At 40.7% G+C, this 22393-nt stretch overlaps 5 protein-coding genes across 5 annotated transcripts; 2 read left to right on the top strand and 3 right to left on the bottom strand.

Moving 5' to 3' along the window:
* Window positions 1-21: 21 nt before the first annotated feature.
* Window positions 22-4281, bottom strand: LOC113155582 (60S ribosomal protein L3-like). The gene is made up of 10 exons (XM_026350317.1): window positions 4216-4281; window positions 3395-3587; window positions 2110-2278; window positions 1882-2017; window positions 1206-1392; window positions 969-1129; window positions 771-872; window positions 494-589; window positions 279-398; window positions 22-131 (listed from the first exon to the last, which is right to left on the bottom strand). Exons 1-10 carry the CDS (start codon window positions 4279-4281, stop codon window positions 72-74), a joined length of 1290 nt encoding a protein of 429 aa, XP_026206102.1. The 3' UTR covers window positions 22-71.
* Window positions 4282-5441: 1160 nt separating this feature from the next.
* ndufb10 (NADH:ubiquinone oxidoreductase subunit B10) lies at window positions 5442-7098 on the top strand. Its single transcript, XM_026375382.1, has 4 exons — window positions 5442-5661; window positions 5983-6121; window positions 6661-6800; window positions 6957-7098. Exons 1-4 carry the CDS (start codon window positions 5514-5516, stop codon window positions 7046-7048), a joined length of 519 nt encoding a protein of 172 aa, XP_026231167.1. The 5' UTR covers window positions 5442-5513; the 3' UTR covers window positions 7049-7098.
* A 371-nt stretch (window positions 7099-7469) lies between these two features.
* On the bottom strand, window positions 7470-9325 carry rps2 (ribosomal protein S2). The gene is made up of 7 exons (XM_026358980.1): window positions 9298-9325; window positions 8866-9003; window positions 8678-8767; window positions 8460-8567; window positions 8027-8360; window positions 7678-7769; window positions 7470-7594 (listed from the first exon to the last, which is right to left on the bottom strand). The coding sequence occupies exons 2-7, from the start codon at window positions 8998-9000 to the stop codon at window positions 7514-7516; spliced, it is 840 nt and encodes a 279-aa protein (XP_026214765.1). The 5' UTR covers window positions 9001-9003; window positions 9298-9325; the 3' UTR covers window positions 7470-7513.
* A 305-nt stretch (window positions 9326-9630) lies between these two features.
* rnf151 (ring finger protein 151) lies at window positions 9631-12339 on the bottom strand. Its single transcript, XM_026359705.1, has 4 exons — window positions 12244-12339; window positions 11435-11604; window positions 11225-11321; window positions 9631-10270 (listed from the first exon to the last, which is right to left on the bottom strand). Exons 1-4 carry the CDS (start codon window positions 12244-12246, stop codon window positions 9800-9802), a joined length of 741 nt encoding a protein of 246 aa, XP_026215490.1. The 5' UTR covers window positions 12247-12339; the 3' UTR covers window positions 9631-9799.
* A 442-nt stretch (window positions 12340-12781) lies between these two features.
* tbl3 (transducin beta like 3) lies at window positions 12782-22247 on the top strand. The gene is made up of 23 exons (XM_026359715.1): window positions 12782-12964; window positions 13090-13141; window positions 13425-13520; window positions 13786-13833; window positions 13972-14113; window positions 14205-14289; window positions 14643-14813; window positions 14926-15001; window positions 15122-15218; window positions 15318-15538; window positions 15686-15827; window positions 16241-16299; window positions 16431-16537; window positions 16676-16811; window positions 17746-17985; window positions 18299-18369; window positions 18478-18634; window positions 18938-18996; window positions 19276-19379; window positions 19943-20014; window positions 20330-20488; window positions 20635-20728; window positions 21219-22247. Exons 1-23 carry the CDS (start codon window positions 12933-12935, stop codon window positions 21577-21579), a joined length of 2781 nt encoding a protein of 926 aa, XP_026215500.1. The 5' UTR covers window positions 12782-12932; the 3' UTR covers window positions 21580-22247.
* Window positions 22248-22393: the final 146 nt, after the last annotated feature.

Genomic DNA, 22393 nt, shown 5'->3' on the forward strand with positions numbered 1-22393 from the left:
AATTAACACAGACCAACGCAATGCATTTAGAACTCAGCGTTTTTTATATTTTGAGAATATAATTCATTTTTTCAGTCTTCCTCTGGCTGAGGTTGTGGCAGTGTCTTCTGGGCATCCTTCTTCAGTGGGCCCTGCAGGTAAAACAGCAGACGGAGGTTAAAATTGTTTCATTCTGGAGCACAACTGTGCAAATAGTGGCTTTACTCGTCTAATTAAATAAACCATTCTTCTCCTCACTTCGTGATATTCAGCGTGCACCAGATTGCTCTTACACTCACCATAAATGCCCTCTTCTCCTGGGCAGTCTGGAAGCGGCCGTGACCAAATTTAGAAGTGGTATCAATGAATTTGAGCTCAATGGCCTCCTTGGACTTGCGAGAAGTGTGCACGAGCAAAGACTGAGAAGAGAAGGCACAAATTGTACGTGTTGGCCAAGACGATTGGATGAAGTATAATAGATATCTCAAATTGCACTTTTGTGATCACACTTTACCTTTCTGAGGGTGAGAACACGTTTCTTAGCCCCAACCACACAGCCTTTCACCATGACAAAGTCATTATTCACTTCACCATAGCGGGGAAAGCCTCCCTACAAGGGAAACACCAACACAACAGTACATAAGGATAAAGAAAGGGAATAAAAAGGAGGACTGGCACTGAAGCAACATAATCACGTCATAAAGGTGTTAATTAAATTATCAGAATTTACAGAAATTAATTAGTTTTGTTGCATATTATTGTATTATTGTGTCCGACAACTCTAGACATACCATGGGGGTAATAGTCTTCTGGCTGGTGTCATAATTAGTGGAGGCATTGTTTCGGATCACCTTTCCATCCTGGATGTGAACACCTCTTCCAATACGATAGATCTGAAAGCACAAGTGAGTTCACGAAGAAACTCTAACCTAAGATAATATTGCTTATAAGTATTTATGATACTCATAACCGCTTAATTATGATCTGACCTTCTTGTTGACCTCAGTACGGTGGTGGTATCCCTTCTGACCAGCACGTGCAATAGTGAAGCCCACACGGGCTGGATGCCAGGCTCCAATGCAGGCCACCTTCCTCAACCCCTTATGAGTTTTCCGGGGGAGTTTCTTTGCATGCCAGCGACTTGTCACACCTATCAGCCGAAAGAGCAAAAAATGTGTACATTTTCCAAGTTTTTGGATCGGCACAACTAGCAGCGTGTTTTCTACCTTTGAAACCGTGACCCTTGGTGACACCAATGACGTCAATCATCTCATCCTGGTAGAAAACAGCAGAGACGGGCACAGCCTGCTCCAGGTGCTCCTTTGCCCAGTCCACCTTGTCTGAGATGCTACCCCCATTTAGCTGAATCTCCATGATGTGGGCTTTTTTCTGGTTTATGGGCAGCAATCTCATCTGGAAACAGAAAACTAAAATCTGACCTATGGACTGAAAGGTTGCCTGCATTACTAAAAAGACAGAAAAGAAAACTTAGTATGTTATAAAATGTCCTCATCCCTATCTATTTATAATTAGAATTAAATATTCAGCGTGATAACAATACATAGGACTTGCCAGATCCTTGACATTTAAAACAACATTTTGATTATTTCCTGTTCACGAAGCCAAAGCCTGAAAGACTGGTGCTAGCTATGACCTGAAACTTATTTTTAAACTGTTATTTGAAACAGGACTCTTAAGTGCTCCTCATGGACAGAGTGTCGTGACCAGAGTTGTTTGGTTCTTGGCAGCCGAGAGATTTTGGGATGTGGCAGCTTTCTGTTACTTGTGGTCAGGTGGATAAGTCTGACATCTCTGCTCTTTTGCAAGGGACATTTCAAGAGAAGGGGAAGTGGTGAAACGCTGTTGATTAATGCGGATTAGGGAGTGTTGCTTGTGGCCCACCTGGGAGTGAACAATAACCCTGATGACTGAACAGTACTTCTTCATCAGAAGAAACTCTTTGTCCACCTGTTTCTTTCCTGTCTCATCTTGCCACTTCTTACTGTACTTGGTGAAGGCCTTCTTCTTGCTCTTGTACCTAAAACCCCAAAAAGTTGGGTTTAGTTTTTAAAGTTTAAAACCAGAGACAACAGGTATGTTATCAAGCTATGTACAATCACCCACACACACCAGTTTTTATAGAATCTGCGCTTGCACTCGTCACTGAGATGCTCGGCAAAGATGGTTTTAAGGGAACGTAATCCACGGACTGTTTGAATGTATCCCACGACTCCCACCACAATGACAGGGGGAGTTTCAATAATGGTAACTGCCTCCACCTCTTCTCGTTTAGATTGCTCTGTGGGAGAAACATGAAAAACATCCATCTGCTGAAATATTTTAAGCAAAGAAAAATTGATAGAAAATAGAAAATATCAAATTTGAAGCATAGATGTTATGCTGAGGAAGACCTGACCATATAACAAAAATGTCAGTACAGTATATGTTCTAATCCTCCTGTAATAAAAATGTTTTATACCTCACCTGACACTAGCAAGAAAAAGTTTGGAAACACCAAGACATTGTTGGATGTTAACTGTGAAATGTAAAAACAAATAAATGCCAAAACACAGAAAGCATTTTCCTTATTCATCTGTAACTGTGTAATCAGCAGGGAACCAATATAATACTGCAAATATTACTCTTTACAGAACAACTACCCTTCCCGCCCAGTTTGTGTTAAACCTGCAGGCTTCATAACTTGTTTTTCTTTTTTTCATAAGTTCAAATGTGGATTATCTCAAGTTGATCATCAAACAGATGCCTCACTACCCCTGAATTGGCTGCATCATTAAATATAACGAGGTAGACAAAATGCAGAGGAGACTCAGGTCATCTGACCTCATGGTAGAGTTTCCAAGAAAAAAAAACTAGACAATATGGGGATACTAGCATAGGTAGCTCTCCATACTGAAGAGGTGTGCCATTTCCACTGATTGGAGATTTTTTTTTTTGGGGGGGGGACACTTTGCAGCAAGACAATGACCCCAAGCATTCTTCCTGGGTCTGTCAGAATTATTTGGAGAGGAAGGTTGAAATACTCTTAGTTATGGCTTGGGCAGCTCAAACACCAGATCTGAACCCCACCAAGCTAGTGTAGGAAAAGCTGAACTGACAAGTTTAGGAACATCATCCAAACAGCACAGCAGACCTTTGGAAAGTGCTGCAGAAGAGAATTTCACACCTGAATATCACAAACATGCTTATTTGATTTAACCCTTATTCAGTGCTCATGCAAGCTTTAAATTAAATTGTTCAGGTTTGTGTCATCAATTTAAAACCACTTAATTGAATATGAACAGTCTGGAGATGTTTTCAAACTCTTTCTTACCAAGATATTAAGCAAATATAAGAAAATAAATATTTTGTATCAAGCCTTCCAAGCATCCAAACTGCAAAAACTCCTGCTACATACTGAGGCCAACGCGGTGCACTTCCCTGAGGGTGTGGGTCATGCCAGCTTTGTATCCGAGGAAGGCAGTTAGGTGGATAGGTTGGCTGGGATCATCTTTGGGCCATGTACGCACCCTCCCCCTGTGCTTCTTACTGCGCCTGTGGGGCAGGAACCCCATGTGTCCATGTCGGGGTGCATGGAATTTGCGATGAGACTAATAAAGACAAAATTCATATAGCATCAATAGTTAGTAACACAAAACTCTTGTTAATGCAAATGTAACGGGGAATTTAAACATACAGCGTTTTTACAATACTACCCTGGTAATTTTTCTAGTAGATTATACACACATGTCATGACATACTGCACATATACAGGATAGACAGAGTAAGAAAAATTTGGTACAATTGTCGTGTGTTATTCTTCAACAGATTCTTCAAAACATTCAGCTGTTCAAATCATTTGTCATTATTGTATCTAAAAGTATTAATATTATAAGACAGGACATCAAAGGATATCATGAAGTAAAGTCCTATAATCTTCAGCCAGGCCATGTGTTTGTGTTTTATGTGTTGACTTCTGCGTCGCATTTAATGTGGTTCAGAAATCCAGACGAAATAATAAATATGACTCAGTAGTCATCTGACTACGTCTCCTCAGAAGCAGCCATAACAAGATACATTTCTAAAACAATTCATTTCGCCTTATAAAGTAAACCCAGATGACCAATAAACTTGTATTTCACACAAACATGATCGTATGTACAGGACAAAAACAGACAAAACTGCACATTGTTGTATCCTTTATAGCAGAGAAGGACTAAAAGCACAAGGAGCACTGACCATGTCCGCACACTGTCCAGTCGAGGGATAGAAAGAGAGAGAAACCAATCCTGATGCAAGAGTCATACATAAGATGATACACAGTGCAAAGGTGTCTAATTTGGTTTTTGGCCTAGTCCAGTAGTCGTATTCCCTTTCAAACAAGGCAATCTCTGCCAAGCTATGACAGGAGAAGATGAGAGGAGGGAAGAGGGTATAGTCCGGGGTCTTAGTGGTGGGGAAGCCCAGTGGACAGGAACCACATAACCAAGAAAGGAGAGAGAACAGGAGAAGAACGTTTTCATTGTCATGTGGCCAAAGATCACCTGAAGTGTTTCAGGACTGACACATTTTCCTCTTATTTTATGGAGCAGAAATATTATATTGTACCTAGTGTAGAGCTACGTTTGGTTGCTGAATCATTACTCTTTTCCTTTATGATGTGTGTGTGTGTGTGTGTGTGTGTGTGTGTGTGTGTGTGTGTGTGTGTGTGTGTGTGTGTGTGCCATATTTAGTGACTGAGCTGCGTTAGGTGTAATAATAATTAGTATCACTGAGTACTTATGGTGTTTTCCCATAGACGTGGACACAAATAAAAGAATTAAAGGCAAGAAGTATTACATATCATCATGGTTTAAAATATCTACATTTTTAAAGCGTAAATAAAGCAGGTCACATTACAGGGTTTCTTGCATTGGTGTAATAAGTACTGCAGAGTACTGCAGAGGCACATCAGTAAAAATTCAAGATTTGGGTTTGTTGCATTTTTGCTGCACTCTGTGATTAATGTAGTCTGGTTGTTTTGTGTCTCTTTCTGGTCATTTTGTGTCTTTCTGTATATAAGCCCATCATTTTGCACTTTGTTATACTTCTTCTTGTCTCTCTATGTCAACATTTGTGTATATTTATAGTTGGTTGACTGACTCTCCTATAACCTATTTGTCTTAAACCCTAGTCAATCCTAATAACTGGTCAATTCTTCCATAATTAGTTTGAAGAAGTTATTTGTTGGCTGCACCACCACCTGCTGCCTTTTAAAAGTACAACAGTTCCACCTGTGACCTTTACCCTTTGACCTTCATGTTTTTAAACAAGTACTAATTATTGGCTTATGCGAGCATCCCTGTTCAGTATGATGTTTGTATATAATAAGAATTATTAAATAATCCAACATAAAGAATACACGAATGAGATTAAAGTTTGCATTTGATGACCTCTATTTCGCCATTATACTATGTGTTCTGCGCATGCGCTACCTCGAAAGGAGAGCTGTCGAGGTCGAACTGTAGGATTTTTAATCTTGGACAAAATAAAGCAAAATGCCTACAGACTATGAAAAGGACGCCTATCCCGAGCCTCCTCAGAAAACTCCGGTTGTGGACAAACTATCAGCACTGCCAAACCCGACGCTGATCTTGTCCAAACTCTTCTATTATTCCGTGGATCTGCCTGTCACCAAATTTAGAGGTAACTTAAGCTAACGGAGCTAACGCTAACAGGCTAGCACAACAACACCACTAGTAGGAGCAGAGGGTGCTGTATAGACAAACCTATATGCATTTAGGCATTTGAGCAATTAAATACAGGCTGGTAATTAGTAGAATATTACATCTAATCAATTACGGGACTCTGTATTTGACACTATGCATTACAGTTAGCTGTCATCGTAGTTAGCATTGGTAAGTGTGCTAGCTAGCGTCATGCTTAGAGCTATCAAGTCACAGCACAACCAGCATGGCCCTGTTTAGGTTTAATTGTGTTCGGGGTTGTGTTTCTTTCTTCTTCCAGATGCTGTGGACAGTATTCGGTCTAAAAACAGGTTTGTGTACTACCACCAGAAGTTCCGCCGTGTTCCCGACCTGACTGAGTGCCAGCAGGGAGACTATGTCTGCTACTATGAGGCAGAGATGCAGTGGAGGAGAGATTAGTAAGTGTTGCACAGATTGTGGATGACTTTAAAATAGACAGATGGTACACTAAACTATTATAGTGGAGTCTCATAAAGAGGTGGACACACTCAGCAACAATAATCAAGTAGACTGTGGTAAACAAATGATTTTTGGTTGGCCCTAATTGGCTTAAAGTGTGCAAAGAAAATACCCCCCACACAATGACATCTCCAGCCTAAACCATTGATACAAGGCAGGATGGGTTCATGTTTATATTTATGCCAAATTCTAACCTCACGATATGAAGCAGAAATCAATACTTTTTTTTCATTATTCTGTTTTTATGAGATTTATGAGGCAAACATGGGAAAACTAGATTTCCTATTATGAGAATAAAAGTAGATGTCCATCTGCCTGTAAGGTGAGCTACATCACCTTGACTGTGGGTCAAGCCCTCACTTTGAGTATTAGATCTGTCAACTCCAAGCATGTGAGCATTCTCACTGCCCTCTTGTAATAAAGTAAATTTAGTTTTCTGTAAAGAAGAGACTACAGTGTTATTGTCTTCCCTCCTCAGTAAAGTGGACCAGGAGATTGTGAAGGTGGTCCAGGAGCGCATGAGGGCCTGTCATCAGAGGGAGGGACACAGTTATCTGCAGAACTGTGCCAAAGAAATACAACTGTTCAACGAGGTGACCAAGAACTTCCAATCACGCTGTAAGTACTGTGCTGTTTGAAGATACTGAAAAGAAAATGTGAATGTTACGCTGTTGTGCATTTTACTTGTAACTCAGTAATGAAAATATTTGTATAGATAATTAAATACATCATATGTATTTTCACATAATTACTTGGCTGCCATTTGTTTTGCAGATGGAGATCTGGGAGCTTATGCCAGCGGGAGGAAATGTCTAATGAAGCAAAAAGAACGAATGATGGCAGCTCAGGCCCAGGCTGCAGAATAAGTTCTCAATGTCTTGTGTAATAACTGTAAAATAAAAATTGTGATAAATTGCTTTGCCTTTGCATCCTCTTTGTAATCAACTCACATCTGTAGTGCATTTGTTGTGATGTCTAACCATAAGTATATTCAAGAAACTTTCCAAGTTCTGCCAACATCAGTAAAGAGGCTACCCAAAATTGCATCATCGGATTTCCTCTATGTAATGCAACTATTAAATCTTTGTTGCAGGTGGATTTTTCAACTGTTATGCACAATACAAATCAGTGCAGTTATAATTTTTAAATTTATGAATTAAACCTCACATATTTCAGTCATCCTATTGAATTAACATACACATAGATGATGCATTATCCATGTTAGCCGTTTGTTTTTTTCCACAGAGATCCTTTATGAACAAGCAACACAAAACAATAGACATTACATGGTGTTTCAGAACGTTTATTAAACGACTTCTGTACAAAAAGGTTTAGGAGGTAGCTGCCTGAACAGCCTGTCCCCTCTGCACAGACACCCTGGTGTGAGTCTTAGCCAGATGGTCAGTGAACTCCTAAAATAAAGGCAAAAAGAAAGACCATTAATACCTAAAAGTTTACATCATACACATCTGCATAGTCTGTGCTGTATACTGACCTGATAGGGAGACTTTGTGAACACAGTCTCCTTCCATAGGTCAGGGGTCAGGTAGCTGTAGGTCTTGGAGATGGCATCAAAGGTGGCCTTAGCTGAGGAGAATTAAAAATGAAACTTTAATATGCTCATCAAAGCTCAAGCACAAAAGTAAAAAAAGTTATGTTTAATTGTTGAGCATTGAAAAGGGGAACAGAGGAGACCACCACATCAGTCTTTCTGCCGTGCATTACAATACTCGTTCCTTTTTCTCCTGATAACGACAACTACACCACTGCAGAGGTGAAGCTGAGCAGAGCGAGGAGAAAATTCAGCAAACACATGAGGAACCCATTCATCAGAGGAACCTTACCGAAGTTGCCGAGGGTGGCGGTGCAGCCCCTGGCCGATGTGTAGCAGTCATCAATACCAGCCATCATGAGTAGCTTCTTGGGCACAGGGGCAGACACGATGCCGGTACCACGAGGGGCAGGGATGAGACGCACAAGAACAGAGCCACAGCGGCCAGTCACTTTGCAGGGCACGGTGTGGGGCTTGCCAATCTTATTACCCCAATAACCTCTCCTGACAGGGACGATTGACAGCTTTGCAAGGATGATGGCCCCACGGATGGCTGTGGCCACCTCTTTGGAGCACTTTACACCCAGACCCACATGACCGTTGTAGTCACCAATGGCAACAAAGGCCTGTAAACAACAACAGAAGCCCACAGCATAAGATTCAGACTTCACTTTAACTCTAGATCTAGATTAAGACGACGACTACGCAGAGCTAATAAACCTCACCTTGAACCTGGTGCGCTGACCGGCCCTGGTCTGCTTCTGCACAGGCATGATCTTCAGCACCTCATCTTTCAGACCAGAACCCAGGAAGAAGTCGATGATCTCAGACTCCTGCAGAAAAAAAAGAACAGATGGTCAATCTATCAGCGGAGGGTTACATCAGTAAAACAATTCAGAGACCTTCAATGCATGAATGAGTAACATCCTCACTTGGTGCTTACCTTGATGGGCAGAGAGTACAGGTAGATCTCCTCCAGGGACTTGATCTTCATGTCCTTTACCAGACGGCCCAGCTTGGTGACTGGCACCCACTAACAGAAGTAGGCACATGGTGAGTTACTGCTAGCACCACACATAGATAACAGTGTAAAACGCATGATTAAAATAATGTTTTCATTCTGAAACCTACTTCCTTGTCCTCGGACTTGCCACCCCGGGCACCACGGCCCCTACCACGGCCTCTGCCGCGTCCACGGCCCCGACCGCGGCCACCGGCGCCAAAACCTCCGCGAAAACCTCCTCTACCACCGGCGTCGTCCGCCATTTGCTGCAGAAGAAAACAGACAAATTAATATTTCTGTGAACCTGTAACCCACGAGGGTACCGACGTTTTAATGATGCATCTCAAACCCGAGCATCGCCGCCATATTCAAAGCTGAGAAGCTCCACTCAAAATGTATAAATACCACGAATTTCGCTTCACTGTTTCAATCAATACGTGACGTGTTTTAAATAACATCGTCAGATGTTATTATAAAGACAAAATTAATGTATTTGTCGGCGCGATGCGTGAGATAATAAAGGATTTAGATGGGAGGAAAAAAATCCACATTCAACTTACGTGATCGTTATAACAGGAAGAAGAACTAAGACAAGTTCCGCCGAGTTTTATTAGACGTGTTATCGCGATATTTCCTCCGAGAGAAAATACACACTGCCCCCTAGTGGCACATTATTCCAAACATGACCTGTACTCGTTTAAGAATTTGGAGACTAAAGTTTCTTTATCTATTTTATTAAAATGTTTATCTTTATTTATATTTATTTAATTTTTTATTTTATACTTTTTTTTTTGTTGTTGGACAATGCACTGATGTGCTCATCACCATCATGATCAATGTTGTCATCAAAGATTCAGTCATCATTCCAACCCTAAATGAAGATCAGGGTCAGGTTTCATCACAGCATAATGTTAAATGCTTTATTACAAAATGGATGTAAATACAGCAGAAACTCATTTGAATCACGTCTCTACCTACTTATCCAAAAACACGCATCCTCAATGAAAGTAACACATGCAGATATTATACACAGCTAACCAGCAGCAGAAAATTACACGTCCCTCAGCAGTTACTGATGTTGCTACTCGGAGTCCCACTAGAGCTGCCGCTGCTCTCTCCAAGGTCCTCCTCCTCCACCTCATTGAGATCATCCATCACCTCCAGGCTCTCACAGATCAACCCTATCTGCCTCTTCATGTGGGCCATGGTGCTCTGCATCCTCCTCATCTTCCTTTGCAGGGCAGTGGCGATGGCCCTGTGGTTCCTCTGTCTGGCTTCGTACTCCTGCCTCAGCTGCTTGTAGCAGTTGTGTTGAGCCTGGGTGCGGTGGGAGAGTATCGTCCCGCAGCCCATATGGCAGGGCTGGCGCCAGTGTTCACAGTGGCGTGCGTGTGTGTCCAGGTCTCTTCGGAGGAGCTGTGCTCGACAGCCTTGGTATGGACAGGGGATGAGCTCATACAGACAGCTCATACTGTGGCAGTACTGCTCTGAAAGGGGGAAGGTCTCTGTACAACCACGGATCTCATTCTTACACTGTAAGAGAAATAAAGTAGTGCATAGATATGACATGGTTCACATATTCCTGTAGAATGAGAGAAAATCCTTCTCAACTCTAAGAATTGTTTGTTGACTTAAGTGAAGTTAAATTATCAATACTGAAAATACTTACATTAATGTTTAAATAATACAAATCAAGGTCCTGGACTGATAATAACACACAAGCAAGTGTTTTATTAGTACCATTATCATTATTGGAAGCAGAAGAAAATGTATTTAAAGTATCATAAGAAAAGTTCCAAAATGTTCCAAAGTGGCATCTGTCAGTATTAAACTGTGTATTATACGAAGGTCTATTATTGAAATATTGTCACTGTACATTTTATAAGCTGATGACAGAGATTCAATTTTACTGTATGCTTTCTTTTGTAGCCTATGTACTTTATTAATCTATAAACTAGTAAGATAAGCTATAAAATAAATGTTGTGGAGAATTAAAATAATATTGACTATTATCTACTTGAGTAATTTTACAATGTGTTTTCAATATGTGTGAAGTTTGTTCCAGTTTTTCAGTGTTAAAATGTGCTGCTTTATTGTTTTTCACTGATTAACATTATTAATTAGTTGGAAAATAATAGGTATATTAAATGATAAGGAAAATAAAGTTAAAGTTATATCTCTCTACAGATATTTTAAGAACTGTAGTGATATGCTTACACTGAGGATTATAAGATGAATATGCCCTGTGAGTCCTTTCACAAGATCAGATACACACACTGAGCAGAAATCTAGAGTGGGCCCCTTTACAGACCCCCTCCCCAAGCCTTCAAGAATAGATAGTGCCACTTTTTAGGCCATGTTATTATTATTTTGGTTTTGCTCTCCATTTTTCCCCAAACGAAGCTACTCATTTACTACAATGACTGTTACAGTATTTTCCCTGAACTTTCATCCCTGATAACTTTAAATCTCATTTCAATTTCCTACCTTGATCTTCATGCGTCCAATAGATTTGCTCAACTTGAACATGACAAAGATCAAGCTTGTTTTAACAGGGTTTCTGCAGCAGGGACAGGTTTCCTGCCTGTAGAGGATAGAAATAGTTAGTCATGTTCTTCGGTGAGGACTACCAATCATGTGCAGCACAATTTAATAATGTTCTTGTTCAGTGTTATTGATCCATGTTGTGTTTGGTACCTCTTCAGCCATTGCAAGATGCATTTCTTGCAGAAGATGTGGTGGCACGCAGCTCTTACTGGACATCTGAGGACTCCCTGACATATTGTGCAGATCACATCGTAATCTGGAGGGTCCACAAACAGCTCAACATCATAGCCCCCACTCTGTGTTGAGACCTCTGGGTCTGCCTGGATGGGGGAACATAAACATTACTTTATTTTGTGTTATCATTGTGGATGACTATATGTTCTTCAGGGAAATATTATAGGTTAAAGACCTCATAATGTAATGTCAATGTAATAAATAAATTGTAATATTAATACAATTACATTATATTTAAATAATGAGGCAGTTGAGGAAATTATGACCCTTTATGAATTAATATGTGAATATTTTCTCCACAGCTGTTACAGCCTGTCCCCAGTATTTTCAACATAAAGACAACAGACAACAACAAAGAATTGTTCTGGAAAGTCATATGACTGATCACATGATTGCAAACAGGTGCAACATTTCTATTCCCCCAGAAAGATAAAGCATGAAATAAACTACTTATATCATGCGTACAGGGGCCTACATAAGTTTAAAAACATGTTTATAATATATATTACATTTGAGTTAATTCAGATATAATAAAAACTCTGATATCCATACAAGTGGAAGGCAAGTGTTAGAGTTCACGAAAAATATTCTGACAGCAGTGTCGCATTAATTTGTCATCAGTTGTCATATAACGACACAACATCTGTAGTAGAGCTAATAAAGCTAATAAAAGTGAAAAATTAAACACAGAATAAATAAGTAAACATCAGCTGTTGTCTACTCACCATGATAATCTCCAGTCCTCACCGTGTTTCCATCCCTCACCGGCGCTGGTTTACTCCATATCGATTCTGTCTCTCGACACACACAGTGAACACACACCCGCGTTATCAATGCAACACACACATGAACATTCCTGACAAAACATGAAGGAGGGTCCGTATGTTTCTTTGTGTACGCCTATGCGCCGACAAATGAAAACAGTAAATGATATAAACGAAGGGAGACAATGGGGAGTCGTTATGGAGCGCGTCTTTTCCCTGCTGTTCCAGCACCAGAGCGCAGCCTCCACAGGTCAAACAGAGACTTTTGAGCGAGCTGAGTTCATTGTCCTGACTCTTAGATGATATTTAGGGGTTATTAAAACACATTAATGAATCCATAACATTTATAAATTTTACTTGTGAAATATTGAATACCCATAAACTACAAATTTTACGTTTATATGTGGTAATGTATTGATTTCTATCTATTTATGTCAACAACGAAGCGGGTTTTTGACGAGCTTCGTGCTGAAGTCTTCTGACCAATCACAGCTCCGTGCGCTCAGATGACGTCTAATGTCTGCGACTCGGGTATCAACATGCGGGATGGCTGTGTTGACTGTAGCCAGCGTGTGAAGTGAGACATTTACAAGTAATTTACATCGCTGTAGCTATTTAATATTTAAGCTTTGGATTTTCTCGTTGGCAAGATGGCAAATACCAACCTTCAATTCAAAACAAAGTAAGTTTTTTATTATCACATGACACGTCCAGGCTGCAAACATTGCAATGTGGCTAACACAAGCTAAGCTAAGTGTCACATAAACTTGCTGTGGTTTACCGTCATATCTCTGTCATCCTCTGCAGTTATGCTGCTTCCAGCAAGATTGAGCCGTTTTACAAAGGAGGAAAAGTACAGGTGGGTTCACTGCTCTCTGTTTTGTATTTTAAGCGTGCATGATGTTAAAATCAATGAGCATTACGCTGTAAATCCAGTGAATTATTATTGCTCTGCTATAAAGCTGGTGGACGAGAGTGGCTGACTACAGTAAATTGACTGACTTTTGTTTTGTTTCTGATGCTTTTGTCATGTAAGATGTCTCAGAAATTCAATTTGGGCTTTCCCAGCTTTCCCAGGCATAATCCTGATACACAGTAAATCGGTCTGACTTCCCCTTTAACCAGTCTCTCTTGTTTTCCAGATCAGCAAAGATGAGAAATACATCTTTTGCACTTGTGGATCTCGTGTCAATGTTTTGGAGATCAGCACAGGAAAGATCATCCACAGTGTAGAACATGTAAGTCCAGAATGGGTGCTTACTGCTGGATACCAGAGTTGTAAAATTCTAATAACATCCTTATTATCTCAAAGGTGTACATTTCTTACTTGTAAATTTTTGTATACTTAGATGTTTGTGGTTTTAGAGAGGCTGAGGCTGATTAATTAGAATTGTTTGACGTACAGTAGCAAAATGACACGTTAATATCTGCATGTAATTTAACATGTATTTTCTCTTAATGTTAACTAAACAACAACATGTATGTCTGTGTTTTTGCTTGCAGGATGATCAAGAAGACATCACATCATTCGCTCTCAGCTGTGATGATGAAGTAAGTATACACTTTAGATTATATCCCTGAGACTTCAGTCTGTAAACTCAGAGGGAAGATCATCCAATATTTTCTAACATCAGCATACAGGCTATATATCCTATATTTGTTATGTTTCTGGTCTCTTTCTCTTCACAGCTTCTGGTAACAGCCAGCAGGGCTCTGCTGCTGAAACAATGGGACTGGAGGCAAGCTCAGTGCACTCGCTCCTGGAAGGCCATTCACACTGTTCCTGTAGCCAGTATGACCTTCGACTGCACCTCTACGCTCCTAGCCACAGGTTATTTAACATGATCCGTTATTTCTCATGAGGATTCTTTTGCTGGGTGATTGGTGTTACACAGCCAGTTTCTCCTCATCTTGTCCTGCAGGTGGATGCGATGGCACCATTAAACTTTGGGATGTGGTGAAGCAGTACTGCACTCACAACCTGAAAGGGTCGTCTGGTGTTGTACAGTAAGTTAAAATATCTGTGAATTAGAAACAACACAGAGCTTATTTTTAGAATTTATGTCTCCAGAAGCTTATTAACACAATAATAGGCTAATGTAAGCCAGTCATTCTTGAATAGACAACCTTACTGAGGGACAAAGGTGCTAAAATGACATAAACATTAACAAAATAGGTTCATTTTTGATTAGCAATAAAATCTTTATGGAGTTAAATCAAATCAGTTACTAGTAATTGTTTTTAGTAGTAGTGGTATCATAACACAGGAAAAACATGGGAAATTGGAACACTGATTTTACAAGTTACAGATTTCAAGTTTAAGTGGAAGCCACTGATTTTCTAACTACTGCTGTTTGCAGCTTGGTCCAGTTCCATCCAGATATCAACCGCCTGCAGCTCTTCTCCTCCTCTCTGGACTGTGGTATTCGTCTATGGGACCTGCGGTCCAGTCAGTGTGTGTGTGTGCTGCAGAGCCATTACAGCGCTGTCACCTCCCTCAGCTTCAGCTCTGACGGTGACACCATGATCAGGTACTGAAATGTGCACCCAGCCACGCAGCACTTGGTCTGATTTTTACAGTATTTAAGATTTTTCAAGCAGCGTTCTTCTTGCCTGTAATAGTGTGATGATCTTTGTTTATAGTTCTGGCAGAGATAAGATCTGTACAGTGTGGGACCTGAAGAATCGGAAAGCCAAGAGGACTGTACCTGTCTATGAGGTAAGACAATATTCAGATTTTTTTGTCTTTTTTGATTAGCAAATGATAAAATAACATGTTTTTTGCACTATTTGAGTGGGACAAATGCTGCAGCTTTATAATTCTGTGTTGTGTTTCCAGGCTGTGGAAGGTGTTGTGCTGCTACCTGAGAAGAAGGACTTCTCTCAGATTGGAGTGACAAGCAAAGACTTGCATTTTATTACAGCTGGCAGCAAAGGTTTGTAATTTGCACTGCCACCACCTCGACTCCAGAGAGTATCTTTAAAGCTTCACTAAATCCTTCTTCAACTAATTTCTTCTCTCCTTCTTCGTGTAGGTGTACTGAGAGTGTGGGAGGCCAGCACGGCACGTTGTGTGTACACCCAGAACCACAACTCTGCCGTCACCCCTGCGTCTGAGGGGGAGGAAGAGAAGGACGATGACCCTCATGGTATAACATACCTGCTTCACCTGCCCACAGCCTCCAGACTGGCGACAGTAACAGCAGAACACAACATACTGCTCTACCAGCTGCCAGGACTCACTACACAGCAGCAGGTAAGTTCTGTGAACACAAGTATAGTATGTTAAATACTTAGACCCAGTACAGATTTATTACATAATAGTACAACTCAGTTGTTTATTAAGTCATTTACACTATAAATATATGAAATTCTTATGTGCATCCTGTCCACATTCTCGCAGTTTGTGGGTTACAATGACGAGGTGCTTGATGTGAAGTTTCTTGGGAAAGCCGATAGCCACATCGTAGTGGCCACCAACAGCTGCCAGCTGAAGGTGTTTGAGCTGCTTACCAACAGCTGCCAGATCCTGTACGGACATACAGGTGAGTCACCAGCAGATGGCGACATAATGACGTTGATCCATCTACATGCCAAAACACCTAGTAGTACATGTAATTCAGAGGGCATAATGTTGACTGCTGAGTGCTGCCATTTAGTCATCTATGATGTAAACATTTCAACTCAAACAGTCACCATGACCCGGAATAACTTTTAATGAAGGGAAAAGCGTCTATTTTTCGCTACATTTACTGTGGTTTCTAAAAACTGGGGTAAATTTGTTGTTAACAAGAAATAAAAATCTTACTACAGTTATTCATGCACAATCACATCGGTAATGATCAGAAAGCAGAATGTTGTGTATCCGAGGCACACGGCTTTCTCATGGTTGTCAGTGTTGTTACAGTGTTGATGAGCAGCTATTCTGATTCTTATCTACTATTTTTTGTCTCCATAGACACCGTCCTCTCATTGGATGTGTTTAAGAAAGGCGCTGTCTTTGCAAGCTGTGCGAAGGTGAGCACACAGAGGAATAAAGAAAGAAATAAGTCTGGATTTGGCCCAAGCATTGCTTGGCTCATATTTAAGAAGTGGCATCATTTATTTATGGAAAACATAACATTTGTATGTTGTGCGTGTGTTTTTAGGACAAGTCAGTGCGCGTGTGGCACATGGACAGTGACAGTGGTCAGGTGCGATGTGTGGCACAGGGCTCCAGCCACACTAATGCCGTGGGCTCTATCACATGCTCCAGGTAACACTGCACATTCCTGAAGCTTCATGTGTTTTTTAATCACATGTACAAACACAGATAAAGACTTTGTTGGTGGATGTTACATCTTTGTGAATGCGTGTGACCCTGCTGATTCTCTATCTTTGTGTTTGTGTCCAGGATTAAAGCATCTTTCATAGTGTCTGGCAGTCAGGACTGTACTGTGAAGGTGTGGGATCTGCCAGCAGATTTGTCTCCGACAGGGACAGACATACATCAGCTCACCGCCCGCACCACAGAGAAGGCACATGATAAGGTACTCCATAAAATATTCTGTTAAGACCAGGAGGACGCGTGTTGTGAAAATTGTCCTTTGCTAGTTCTCTGAGGAATCATAAAGTCAGTGTGATGAATGGTTTCAGACCTCTAACGACACACATTCACATTCAGCTGTCAATCATCTATCAGTATCTTATCTTTGCTTGTTGCTTCAGGCAGTTTCACACATTCAACCTTGCTGACCCTGCAGCACTAACCCAACAAATTGCTGTTTATCCTGTTGTAGTGGAATGTAAGGTCTGCGTTAAACAACGGCAAATATGAGCTGAAGAGTAATGTAATCGCAAAAGAAACAAAATCTTGTATATATAATGATTTGCATTGTGAAATACATAAGTGAAATAAGTATCTGATCCCCCATCAATCAGCAATACTTCTGGCTCTGGAGTGCTACTAATCTCAGTTCATTACCTGTATAAAAGACACCTGTCCACATAAGCCATTAATCAATCATTATTTTATTTCACTCATTAAAAAACTTCAGAATTCACGCAATCATATCATGGAAAAAGCTGCATGTTTTCCAGCTGCAGACCGCAACAGAAGTTGACAGTGTGTCTAAATAAATATTTATCTGACAGCAATAAGAAAATGACACACACACACACACACATACATGCATGCATGCAGGTGAGTCAGTCTCCATTGATCACTTTGTAAACAGTTTTATGAAAGGACCACTGTTCTCATAAGGAAGTGCAGGAACACTCACCACTGATTCACCTGTGAATCAGTTTAAAATGAAAAGTAAATTTCAATGCAGCACTAAACATAGTTTAAGCTATCAATCACGGCCAGTGAGGCAACAAATTGCTCCCCTTCATTCCCACACATTGTTCCCTTTCTATTTCTTTCTAATGATTGACAGTTATATCACATTTCCTCATCTAACTCTATTGTTATGGCTCCAGGATGTTAACAGTGTTGCAGTGTCACCCAATGACAAATTGCTGGCCTCAGGCTCCCAGGACCGCACAGCCAAGCTCTGGTCACTGGCGGGTGAGGGGAACCTGGGCTTGTTGGGGGTGTTCCGGGGCCACCGTCGCGGCATCTGGGCTGTATGTTTCTCTCCCGTGGACCAGGTGCTGGCCACGTCCTCTGCAGACGGCACGACTAAGCTGTGGAGTCTGCAAGACTTCAGCTGTCTGAAGGTGTGCACACAGTGTTGTTGATGCTTGATGACATTTCATTTTCATTTTCTTATCAGTGTTATATTTTTAACAGACTGTATTACATAGTGATGCCCTTTTTTGGGGTTGTACCAAAGTAATTATGCCAAGATAAGATAGACACTATCAATATATCCTAAAAAAATTTTAGGATTTTGAATTTAGTTGATGTGCTTGAAATGTCACAGCAGTGTTGTTAGTTGTTAGTAATTTTAAGCTTTACATTTTGTTTCAGGTGCTCTTAGTTGTGAGCTTGAAGTGATGTGATCGTTCTGTTTTTTATGACTTTGTTTAGACGTTTGAGGGACATGATGCATCCGTTTTAAAGGTCATCTTTGTGAGCCGAGGCACTCAGCTGCTCACCAGGTAACCTTCTGTCTCTATACCATTTGCACATGCCTTGTTTTATCCAGCTTAGTTATATAAGGTCTCAAAAACCAGTGAGTTGTAATTTTTCTAATGCTCTGCCCACAGTGGCTCAGACGGTTTGGTAAAGCTTTGGACCATAAAGACCAATGAGTGTGTGAAGACACTGGACGCCCACCAGGACAAAGTGTGGGGTCTCCATGCCAGCCGCAAAGATGACAAGATGGTGACTGGGTCAGCAGACTCCAACATCACAGTGTGGGCGGTAAGTGTGGTTTGGAAACTTTGGTAACCTAACAAAGTTAATAATTGTCAGATTTAGAAAGTAAATTAAAAAATTTTTTTGTCTAACTTTTTGTCTCTTGTCCAACAATTCTTTGAATGTTGGTAAGTTTCATTCTGGGAAATAAATCACAGAGTATAGGCGAATATGACAGCAAGAGTAGCTGTAAATGGAATTTACAGTCATTTATTATCTTATTTGAGCATTGAATCTGAATTGGGAAAAGAAAAACTGCAGAGATCCACCGGATTATGACAGGAAATGTTGCCTTCTCTCCATCTCTAGGACGTCACTGAAGTGGAGCTGGCAGAAGAGCAGGCCAAACAGGAGGATCAGATACTAAAGTAAGCTGCACACAGATTTCTCTTTCAGATTGGAGAAATCCATGCTTCCTCCCCCATCTGTGTAAACACAGTCATGTCATCGCCCAGAGGTCCTGGAGGAATCATTCAGTCACAGATCAAACCTGGGCCTTGACTGTGTTTGGACATGTGCAGGAGAGTGCACTTTGGCATTCTGTTAGACGCGATGGCTTTCAGACAGTTTTAAATACGCACTTGATCCATGTCTAAGTATGAACATTTCTGCGTGTGTGTGTGTTTGTGTGTGTGTTGTGTCTGAAGGCAGCAGGAGTTGTCCAACCTGCTCCACGAGAAGAAATATCTGAAGGCTCTTGGCCTTGCCATCTCACTCGATCAGCCTCACACTGTGCTCACTGTTATCAAAGGTAATTTTACCTCAGCTCTGTTCCACTCACTGATCTTAACTGATTATTATAATTACGTGGAATAACTATTTTTGTCCCACATTGTCTCTCTCTTCTAGAGTCTCCTTTATGAATCATTAGGTCCTCGTGTCATCAGTGTGTCTTTGTCCTCCATCTTTTCACCTGTAGTTACCTTGATAAGCTGCTGTCTTGTCAATCTGTCATCTCTTACTTTTGACGGCTACTCTCTCATTTATTCAAGCTTCCACCTAGTTTCCAGTGTCTCACTTCATCATCCTAAAAGCACGCAAACACACAATGGCACTGACATTTCTGAAGTGAATATCTGTTACCCTTCAGTAGAAACACGATTGAAGACTACACACAAGACAAAGAGCTTTCTAGGAAAAAACACAGATTGTTAATAATGATATAATAGTCCTGTTACATACCAGATAAACTACTGTGTACTTGCTTAAAGCAGACGTGTTGTTAAATTATAAATAAACAATAAACTCATCCACTATTAGAACTTGACACTAATCCCCTTTTACTTTGTTCTTTATTCTTTGTTGCTCTTTTAGCGATTCGTCAGGGGGAGGACAGTCATGAGCTGCTAGAGAAGACAATACTGAAACTTCGACTGGATCAGAAAGGTAACAGGTCAACTAAGTCTCTAAACATTTCTAACAATGGAAAACAGAAATAAAAACATCTTCCACAGTGTAAATCATTCACATTAATCTCTTCAAAGGAAAACTGGTTTAAACTGGTCTAATTTCTTCCAAAAAGTTTTTTCTTCCAACATCTGTAGAAAGTCCCCTTTGAATGTAACGTCCCTTAGTATTTTAACAATGAACCAGAAGAGCTGCCGGGCGTCTTAGTAGAGATAATCACTAACTGTTAAACATGGCACCCACCTCGACCGGCGGCACCACATTCAACCCCATTATGACTTCTCTCACATTCAGAGTCGCTCTTACGCTACTGTGTGGTGTGGAACACCAACGCCAGAAACTGCCTGGATGCCCAGGCCGTCCTCCAGGTGCTCCTCACACACCTGCCGCCCGAGGAGTTACTGCAGTATCAGGGTGCCCGAACACACCTGGAGGGACTCATCCCATATACAGGTCAGTCCAGGGTTACTAAAAATATTAAACAACACCCCTTCTGTAACCATATGAGGCATACGAGGAGCAAAGTGTATATGTAAAACTGAAATCATTGTGCAGAAGTCAGATAACTGTACGGTTTATTTCTCATCTCTTTCCCACAGAGAGACACATGCAGAGGATCGGACATTTGTTGCAGGCATCCATGTTCCTCAACTATATGTGGCAGAAGATGAGAGTGACTGGAGCATCATCCAGGTGAGATTCATCTTACGCTGCCCTTACCCTGTTTTTTTTTCCCACTCAGTAACAAGGTAGACTTTGCGATATGTCAAACGTGCCATAATCAATCTTGGTAAAGCGTTAAGCACAACACAAAGAATGTGCATTTGTTTCTGTCAGATGTATTTCCAGTAAGAGGAAACCTTCAACCCAGCATTTTCATATGTCTATTTCCTGATAAAAAGCTTTGACTTTGGAATTTCTGTGTGCAACAGCAGGTGAAACTGATACGATACAAAACTACTCTACATGTTTTTGCCATATATCTGGATGGTAAAGACGTTTTTTTATCCTGCTGTCATTGACCTAAAATTGGGTATTGTGACTCACCACCTTGAATAATCATCGTGCAGGGTGATGGTTAATGATGAGGGAGTTATCCTTTTAAACCCTTTTATATGTGTCTACTTATGTCATAGTTGTTCATTTAATTTTAATTAAATTATTTCGATTATTTCTTGTCTAGCATGGGCCAAGATGAAGAAATGGATACCACTCCTCTTACACAGAACCAACCTTTCTTTATGATTGACAAGGAGAAGGGAAAGGGCAGCGGTGAGGAAAGCCGAGATGACAGGGGTGACGGTGATGATTCAAATTGCTCTGGTGAAGAAGATGAGGATGACGACAGCGAGGTCAGCGTCACTAAGAAAGCATCAACAAATAACGGAAGAGTAGAAAACGGGAAGAGCACCAAAACAAATGGCAACCAGCTCTGTGAAAGCGAGGAGAGTTCAGAGGACGAAGACATGGAAGACGACGTGAAGAAACAGATTAAAACAGTGAAACGTCTCCCAGTTTCTCAGTGTGAGGCTTTAGCCAGCTGACAGGGATCAGCACTGACACAACACAGGTGACTGATTCCTGAAAAAAAGAAGAAATAAAACGGACAATGTGAGGTCCTGTTATATTCAACCTGCAACTGGAATGACACCCAGAATATGTGGCAGTCCAAAAGAAACAGGTGTGGAGTGATAATAATACCTATAACAGGCCTTCCTGTGCATTCCCCTTCTCAGACTCCAGACACTTCACCAGCTTCCTTAAAAAATGGGGAAAGAGTTGCATAAGCAGTCTGGTCTTCAGCTGGGGTTATTATGCTCCACTGCAGATGCTATTTAATTTGTGCAACAGTGGATAGTCCTGATCTACCGGCTCAACCACAACTCAAAAAAGGTTCCTTATATACCCACATTTTTATCTGTCATGAGCTTCTAATGTTTATAAAATAAAATGAAAAGTGATGAAAATGAAATGAGTTAAATGTTGTGCTACGTTATATTTAAATAGCTAAAGCAGCCGTCTTTGAGATCTGATCATCAGTTATTAACCCTAAACCTGGCTTGAAAGAAAAACATAAAAAAAAATATTCCTGGGCGCTGACTCGAGTTTTTAGTTTAGTTTCCTCAGAACTTGATAAGGTTATGAGGAAATGTGAGGCACGCACGTTGTGTTGATCTTGGAATAAATGTTTTCCACGGAATGATGACGATTACAGACATTCTCTTCTTTTTTTATTTGTTCCTCCGTAAAATATAACGAGATCCACCCAGGGGTCATCGTGAGGGTGCAGTATATGTAGTGTTACATTCATAAAGGAATTCAGGCATCTACTTTACAAATGTGGATGAATTTATTGTT

This window comes from Anabas testudineus, chromosome 8 (genome assembly GCF_900324465.2).
Source record: "Anabas testudineus chromosome 8, fAnaTes1.2, whole genome shotgun sequence".
NCBI classification, from domain to species: Eukaryota; Metazoa; Chordata; class Actinopteri; order Anabantiformes; family Anabantidae; genus Anabas; species Anabas testudineus.

Excerpts from the sequence above, each read along its gene's own strand:
- LOC113155582 (XM_026350317.1), bottom strand. The coding sequence starts at position 4,281 with ATGACTCTTGCATCAGGATTGGTTTCTCTCTCTTTCTATCCCTCGACT. Across the intron at positions 2,279-3,394 it reads AGTGCACCGCGTTGGCCTCA|AGCAATCTAAACGAGAAGAG; the intron begins GTATGTAGCAGG and ends TTTCTCCCACAG. Across the intron at positions 2,018-2,109 it reads CGCAGATTCTATAAAAACTG|GTACAAGAGCAAGAAGAAGG; the intron begins GTGTGTGTGGGT and ends TTGGGGTTTTAG.
- ndufb10 (XM_026375382.1), top strand. The coding sequence starts at position 5,514 with ATGCCTACAGACTATGAAAAGGACGCCTATCCCGAGCCTCCTCAGAAA. Across the intron at positions 5,662-5,982 it reads GCCTGTCACCAAATTTAGAG|ATGCTGTGGACAGTATTCGG; the intron begins GTAACTTAAGCT and ends TTCTTCTTCCAG. Across the intron at positions 6,122-6,660 it reads ATGCAGTGGAGGAGAGATTA|TAAAGTGGACCAGGAGATTG; the intron begins GTAAGTGTTGCA and ends TTCCCTCCTCAG.
- rps2 (XM_026358980.1), bottom strand. The coding sequence starts at position 9,000 with ATGGCGGACGACGCCGGTGGTAGAGGAGGTTTTCGCGGAGGTTTTGGC. Across the intron at positions 8,768-8,865 it reads GCAAGTCCGAGGACAAGGAA|TGGGTGCCAGTCACCAAGCT; the intron begins GTAGGTTTCAGA and ends TACTTCTGTTAG. Across the intron at positions 7,770-8,026 it reads CGCCACCCTCGGCAACTTCG|CTAAGGCCACCTTTGATGCC; the intron begins GTAAGGTTCCTC and ends AATTCTCCTCAG.
- rnf151 (XM_026359705.1), bottom strand. Across the intron at positions 11,322-11,434 it reads ATCTTGCAATGGCTGAAGAG|GCAGGAAACCTGTCCCTGCT; the intron begins GTACCAAACACA and ends TATCCTCTACAG. Across the intron at positions 10,271-11,224 it reads TTGGACGCATGAAGATCAAG|TGTAAGAATGAGATCCGTGG; the intron begins GTAGGAAATTGA and ends TTTCTCTTACAG.
- tbl3 (XM_026359715.1), top strand. The coding sequence starts at position 12,933 with ATGGCAAATACCAACCTTCAATTCAAAACAAA. Across the intron at positions 17,986-18,298 it reads AAGACTTCAGCTGTCTGAAG|ACGTTTGAGGGACATGATGC; the intron begins GTGTGCACACAG and ends GACTTTGTTTAG. Across the intron at positions 18,370-18,477 it reads GGCACTCAGCTGCTCACCAG|TGGCTCAGACGGTTTGGTAA; the intron begins GTAACCTTCTGT and ends CTCTGCCCACAG.